At 48.0% G+C, this 7,596-nt stretch overlaps 1 protein-coding gene and 1 pseudogene across 2 annotated transcripts in view; both read right to left on the bottom strand.

The window, feature by feature from the left end:
• RNF17 (ring finger protein 17) overlaps positions 1 to 1,776 on the bottom strand; it is a 123,206-nt gene extending 121,430 nt beyond the window's left edge. For both annotated transcript variants that reach the window (XM_019525070.1, XM_019525071.1), the window contains exon 1: positions 1,734 to 1,776. In XM_019525070.1, the coding sequence (XP_019380615.1) occupies positions 1,734 to 1,776 (43 nt within the window). The remainder of the gene's footprint in view (positions 1 to 1,733) is intronic.
• A 985-nt stretch (positions 1,777 to 2,761) lies between these two features.
• Positions 2,762 to 7,596, bottom strand: part of LOC109302223 — a 41,732-nt pseudogene continuing 36,897 nt past the window's right edge.

The following is a 7,596-nucleotide window of genomic DNA, read 5'->3' as shown; positions in this document are numbered from 1 at the left end:
AAAAAAAAAAAAAATCACAATTTCTAGCATTTATCAAAAAGATATTTGAAAAGCATGGTGGAGACAGAAAACAACAAAATCAAAACCAAACAAGTAAAAAGAGCCATGTCTTCCAAAGCCTAGCACTTTCCAACACGATTTTTATCCACAGCTATGCGGCTTTCTTGCGATTCAAAAAATTATGAGCAAAACTGACTGGGCTCCAGTTATTTCAGGTGGACCCAAGTTCTCAGATTGTTCTGAAAGGGGAATTTACAAATACCAGGGAACATGATTATTTATAAAGATGTTAGAAACTGGTTACATCTTTTACATACACGCTCATAGAGGCTGCCAACAGGCACTGGAAATTGTTCTGGGAGAGGAAACAGCACAAGCATTCAGCCTGCAGCTGTCCCCTCTCCACTGCTTTTCATACCTTCCCTGGGCCAGGGATCAGTCTACGGAACAAGTGGGAATCATTCCTCCCAGTCCCAGGGGGACTGGTGTAGCAGGGCAAAGCTCCCTGCCTGGTTCCCAGAGCAGACCTTCAATAAGGGGGCTCAGCCGGGAGCGCAGTTGGTGGCTGGCTCATAAAGTGTGGCACAGATGAAAGCTGTACCCCCGGTCTCACCACACAACCAAGGCTGTCCCTGGGAACCCTTCATCAGCTCCTGCTACTAACTCCAGGGAGCTCCCTCACTCATCCTTGTCTCCATGCAAGCAGCAGCTGCAGTAGCAGCTAGCAGGCACCCCTGTTCCCATTGTTGCCCAAGGACAACAGGGACAGGGCAGTCAACCTGTCACTATGTGAAGAAACAGGCACTTCCCAGTCCGGGCGGCCAGTGCCACCTTTGAAGTACTGCGCGTGCAAGAAGCTGAGGACCAAGGAGCTGGTTCCTAGTCCAAGGCTGCTCACAGGCCAGGCACTTCAAAGTCTGTGCCAGCAACCCAGGGACTGGGGAGCTGCTTCCCATTGCCAAGGCTGCCAGCATGCCCTTTAAAACTTCCCAATGTGTGAGCAGTCCCTGACTAGGCAGCCATTTCCTAGTCCCAGGTAACTTGCATGCCGGGCACTAAAAGCCATGCCAGCAGCCCCAGGGCCAGGGCTGCATGCTAAACACCCAGGGGTGAGCAGGACTCTGCTTTCATTATCACCAGGTAGGGACAGGAATACATGCTAGACACCCTGAAGGGGGATTCTGCTCCCTAACTAGCTCCTGCGGCTGCTGTCCTGTCCCAGCCACCCTGGCATCCTTACTGCCGCAGAGCACCCTGCAAACTGTACAGTCTAAGAAAAAACCTGCAAAAGCCAGAAACACGCCAAAATTTCTTTCCATTTCTGCACAAAACAGTTTCCAGCTCATGCAGACAAGCAGGTACTTCATTCCCAGTGAGACATGCCAAGGTGGGAGCTAGTCTCTGGCTTCTTCAGGCTCCCTTCCAGGCGGGTGTCAGTGCTTCATGGGGGGGCCCACCCTGGAGCCGCAAGCGGGATAGCCCAGGTGGAGGGCTGTGACCTGCAGAAGCGCAGGAGAGGCACAGGCAGGCTTTACCGATACGAAAACAAGAGCCCAAGCCCCGTTGCCGCCATCTCGACGAGGAGGCTCAGGGCTTTAAGAGCCCAGTCGCAGCCCGGGTTTTCCCGCCTACACGGGACGCCTCCCCCGACGCCCGCAAGACCGCCGACGGAGTCGCCTCAGCCCAGCCAGGACCTTGGCCCGCCGCGGGCAGAGCACGAAGCCCAGGCTCACCCTGGGGATTCCAATACCGCTGCCGCCCCGGGACGCCCGCCATTGTACCCAGTTCCCTGCCCGCCGACCACGCGCCGTGAACGCTGCGCACACGACACAGCCAATCAGGAGCTTGCGCTCCCTACTCCCAGCCAATCACGGCGCGGCGGAGACGCCTCTGGGGGGGCTGCCCCCCCACTCCAGGTAGACGCCAAAGGGAAAGGGGGTGCATCACGTGGCCTCGGGGGCGGGGTGGGCTGGAGCGCGGGGCGTTGGGGGATTCGTGGAAGGAAGTAACGGCACCTTGGTGACGGTTATTGGCCCAACCGCCTGCTGGGGGGTGGGGGCAGCAGTGGTCACGTTTGCAGAACTGAGGTTGGGCGTGTGGTGACCGAAAGCTGCCTGACATCTTTTTCCACAGGAGAGTTAGTCCGCTAGCGTTGAAAAGCCCCTCCTGGCTTCTTGCATATTCCCTGGCTCCTCACGGTGACACCAACAGTCCAGCCCTCTCAGTTAAATGTATTCATACAGTCAGAAAACTAGGGTTGGAAGGGACCTCAGGAGGTCATATAGTCCAACCCCTTGCTCCAAGCAGGACTGGCCCCAACAACATCATCCCAGCTATAGCTTTGTCCAGATGGGTTTTGAAAACCTCCGAGGATGGAGACTGCACCACCTCTCTGGGTAACCTGATCCAGAGTTTTAATGCCCTCCTGGTGAGAAAATTCCTCCCAGTATCTAACCTAAACGTCCCTGGTTGCAACTGAGACTTGCTCCTTGTTCTGTCATCTGCCACCTCTGAGAACAGTCCAGCTCCATCTTTTTTCAAATGCCCCTTCAGGTTGCTGAAGGCTGCTATTAAGTCCCGCCTCAATCTCCTCTTCTCTAAACTAAATAAACCCAGTTCCCCCGGTCTTTCCCCATAAGTCATGTCCCCCCTGCCCCTTCAACATTTTTGTTGCCCTTTGCTGGACTTTCTCCAATTTCTTCACATCCTTTCTGTAGTGGGCAGCCCAAAACTGAACACAGTAGTACAGATGTGGCCTCAGCAGTGCTGAATAGAGGGGAATAATCACTTCCCATGACCTACTGGCAACACTCCTATCAATGCAGCCCAGTATGGCGTTAGCCTTCTCGGCAACAAGGGCACTGCTGGATCATTTTCAGTTTATTGTCCACTGTAACCCCCAGGTCCTTTTCTGCAGAACTGCCGCCCAGCCAGTCAGTTTCCAGCCTGTACTGGTCGATGGGATTGTTCTGTCCTAAGTGCAGGACTTTGCACTTATCCTTGTTAAACCTCATAAAATTCCTTTTGGTCCAATCCTCCAATTTGTTCAAGTCACACTGAATCCTAGCCCTACCCTCCAGTGTATCTACTACTCTCCCCATCTTGGTGTCATCTGTAGACTTGCTGAGGGTGCACTCTATGCCATCTTCCAGGTCACTGATGAAAACTCTGAACAAAACCAGCCCCAGGACGGACCCATGGGGTACTCCATTTGATACTGTCAGCCAACTAGACATTGCACCATTGATTACTACTCTCTGAGCTCAATGTTCCAGCCAGTTTTCTACCTACCTTACAGTCCATTCATCCAGCCCGTACTTCCTTAGCTTGTCTGTGAGAATGCTGTGGGAGACTGTATCAAAAGCCTTGCTAAAATTAAGGTACACCACATCCACTGGTCTTCCCACATCCACAGAGCCAGTCATCTCATCATAGAAGGCAATTAGGTTGGTCAGGCATGACTTTACCATGGTGAATCCATGCTGACTGTTCCTAATCACCTTCTTCTCCAAGTGCTTAGAAATGGATTCCTTGAGGATCTGCTCCGTGATTTTTCCAGGGATTGAGGTGAGGCTGACTGGTCTGTAGTTCCCTGGATCCTCCTTCTTCCCTTTTTAAAATATAGGCACTATGTTTGCCCTTTTCCAATAATCCAGGACCTTTCCTGACTGCCATGAGCTTTCAAAAATGATGGCCAATGGCTCTTCAATCACATCCACCAACTCCCTCAGTACCTTTGGGTGCATCCCATCTGGCTCCATGAATGTGTACACATCCAGCTTTTCTAAGTAGTTCCTGGCCTGTTCTTTCACCAATGAGGGCTGCTCACCCTTTCCCCAAACTGTTCTGCCTCCTGCAGTCATCTGGTAGGTAGCTGACCTTGACTGTGAAGACTAAGGCAAAAAAGGCATTGAGCACTTTAGCCTTTTTTGCATCCTCTGTCACAAGGTTACCTCCCCCTTCCAGTAAGGGATCCACACTTTTCCTGATCCTCCTCTTGCTACCAACATACTTGTAGAAACCCTTCTTGTTACCCTTCATATCCCTTGCTAGCTGCAATTCCAAGGGCACTTTGGGCTTCCTAACTTCATCCCTGCATGCCTGAGCAATGCTCTTAAACTTCTCCCTAGTTATTTGTCCAAGTTTCTACTTCTTATAAGCTTCCTTTTTGTGATTTAGTTTACTGAAGAGCTCCCTGCTAAGCCAAGCTGGTCTTCTGCCATACTTGCTAGTCTTCCTGCACATCGGGATGGTTTGTTCCTGCACTCTCAGTAAGGGTTCTTTGAAGTATAGCCAGCTCTCCTGGACTCCTTTCCCACTCATTCTGGCTTCCCAGGGATTCTGCCCATGTGTTCCCTGAGTGAGTCAAAGTCTGCTTTTCTGAAGTCCAGGGTCCTTATTCTGCTGCTCTCCATCTTTCCTTTCCTTAGCACTGCTCTCTATCCTTCTTTTTCTAAGGTGGAGGGCCATAAGGATTAGTGGCATGGAGGGGCTTCCAGGTGAGGTCCCTGTTACACCTTACATATATTTAGCAATTGACTGGTCAAGCACCCAATAAATGTAGATGGGCCAACTGTGCAAAAATTATCACACCATAAAAATGACTATACGGATATAAAGAGCCAACCAGCTATAAAGTTAGTGCTTGAAAATGTATAATAACTCTATAGCTGGTTTCTACCCAGCTTTAATTTGAAACCAGAGCAGGGCTGTATTTGAGGGACTAAAGAGGTGAGGCGTACTCAGTTTACAAAAGAGACACTTGGGCGGGCGGGGGGACGGGACACGATAAGGGTTTACAAAATGCTAAAAAGCAAAGAGAAAGTAACTAGAGATTTACTGTTTACTGTCAATACAAGAGCTAGAGCTCACAAAGTGAAACAAGGAGGTAGTAAATTAAAAATGAACAAAACAAAGTTCTTTTTGACACGGCATGTAACTTAAGTGTGGAACTCATGACACCAGATGTTGTAGACACTGACAGTTCAGCCATATTCAAAAAAGGGGTTGGATAAATTATTTTGGAGGAAGGGGCACCAGTAGCTATTCAACATGTTAGGGATTCAACCTCTGAATCAGAACTTCTTAGACCTTAAATGCTAGAGGGTGCAAGTGGGAGAGGAACAGAGGAAAAACCCTGGTCGTCCCCAGTTCATTCTTCCTTTCAGTATCTACTCTCTGCCACTGTGTGACACAGAACCTATGGTCTGATCCAGTAAATGGCAGTTCTTATGTTCTTATGTAATAATATAATAATGACTGATGATTGCTCTGTTCCTCCTGCCCATATGTTGTTTTTGCTAAGCATGGACACCTCCCCTTTGAATTTCTGTTCCAAATCATCTGAAGCAAAAGTTAGTGAAACCCACTGGATTTCTCCAGGTTTTTATGCCAGGGCTAGGGAAAATTGCATGTTTTAGATAGTTTGTATGTGAATCAATAAACCAACCCAGTTCAGCTGTAAAGTCAGTTAAGCAAAGCTAAGGCCATTTTATTAAATTAATATAGCCCACAGTTCAGCTAGGTTCTACCCAAGTTTATAATCTCAAGGATAAACATAAGGCTTACTCTTACATTTAAAACAAATGTAAAGGGGAATGCTATGAGACTGTGATTCAGGCAGCAAAGCACAGTCTGCCACTCTGGTTTGTACTTAACATTTTTATAACTGTATTTCTGTGGTTGTGGTTTACGCTGACCACAGCTGCATTTTGAGAAAGAAGCTGAAGGAGCAGATTTTGGTTCTTGTCACCCAAGAATGGAGAGGGATTCTAGTCAGAAAACCAGGAAGCTCTTACTTTTGGGCATTCACAAGGTCCAGTGGGGAGGCACTAGACAGACCACTTTACATTTACTGATGGGTTCAGCCCTTATTTGAATGTTTTACTCTCATTTCTCCTTTGAAAGCGGAGTAATATGGAAGAAAGCATGGTGATAAGAGTGGGAGGGAACAAAGGGAAGAATACTATCATTAGCAGAGCAGTGATTAAGCTGAGAAATGTATAGTTTTTACTGTTGACTTCAATGTAAACAGGATTTCACCCACATTATCAAACCACTCCAGATGAGACAAGTTTTGATTTTTATAAATTATTATTTGTTATCTAATGTCTGTCTGTTTAATATTAACAGTGCTTAGTTGCACGACTATGTTGTGAAGGTTACACACTTTCTGGTATACCTATGGCAGCTACGGTCCTAAAGGTGGCCTTGCTTGAAAATAGCTGCTTATTAATCATTTGTATTATGGTAACACCCAGGTGATGTAGTCAAAGACAGCATCCCCATTTTGATAGGGACAAAAAGACAGAACAGAAAGATACTGCCTGCCCCAAAGAGTTTATAATCCAAGTATGAGGTAGAGGGAATACAAGCAAAGAATAGATAATATCTGTACTCCCACATCTGTTTGTATCCATCTGTTGTCTCCTATATGCTTACACTGTAACACTTTTGGAGCAGGGACTTTTTTTTAGTTCTGTATGTATACAGTGTCTATCACAATTAAGTCCTAATTCATCCCTAGCACTCCTAGGTACTTCTCTAACATAGGTCACAATAATAGGTCAGCACTATAGACAGTGGTTTCAGCACACTTCTGACCTAACAATGATACAGATTTGTCCTAGGCATCACAGCCAAAGAAAGCTTTGAGAAAAAAATTGAACGACTTTGCAAATATTTTTGGGCAGCTCCTCTCAAGCATGAGGGGTAGAATGGGGATGGTGCCTGTTTGAAATCTAACAAAGTGGTTATGGAAGAGTTGATATTTTGACATGAATGGAAGATGACAGATAGCTAGGGTAGATAAGTTTGCATGAAAGGAAAGACAAGCAGTTTATGTTTGATAGGATAAATAAGGAGTGGAGAGCAAACTTGTGTGAGGATCCCCTTTCCTGTAATGTCTCTTCCTGCTCACCCTCCTATGCAGCCCTTCTCCTTCCAAATTAGCACATTCTAGGACAATCACAGGCACAGTTGGCTTTTCAGTGAGGGATGTGTCTATTTTTGCTTTTGTTTGGAATTTAGATATATTTAATAAATGAATGGACAATATCAATTTTTTCATAGATTAGATACTAGAGGTGCACCAATACATTAATCCGATATTGGATCAGCATCATATAAAGAAAATTGACTATATCGGAAATCAGCTATTTTTCCTGATGTGGCTGATAATGTGGCTAATAAATGCCCTGTGCATGTGTGCAGCTGCAGCATGCATGGGGCCAGGAGCGCAGACCAGCAGCTTGGAGACCTATGTTCAGCTGGTAAGTCCGTTGTGGTGGAAGGGGAGGGGGAAGGGAAGGGAGTGGGTGGGGGCAGATTGAAGCCCCCCGCGGTGAGGGAGGGAGTGGGGCAGGGGCTAGGGGCATGGGATGGAGCTGCGGCTCATCTGAGGGGCACGGGGACGAGGATGGGGACAGCTCCTGCCGCTGCGTGCACCCTAGGAGGGCACGGGGGAGGAGGCGTGTGCCTCCAGATCTGCACAAGGTGGGGCTTTTCCTGGGCCAGGCTGCACTTGGGGCAGGCAGTGGTGGCACTGGGAGAGGGCTGGGGGGGGGGGGGGCTGCAGTGGGCCCAAAATTTCCCATT

The sequence above is a fragment of the Gavialis gangeticus genome, unplaced genomic scaffold (genome assembly GCF_001723915.1).
Source record: "Gavialis gangeticus isolate Ggan-Ray unplaced genomic scaffold, GavGan_comp1, whole genome shotgun sequence".
Lineage (NCBI taxonomy): Eukaryota > Metazoa > Chordata > Crocodylia > Gavialidae > Gavialis > Gavialis gangeticus.
This window is presented reverse-complemented; position numbering and strand designations above follow the sequence as displayed.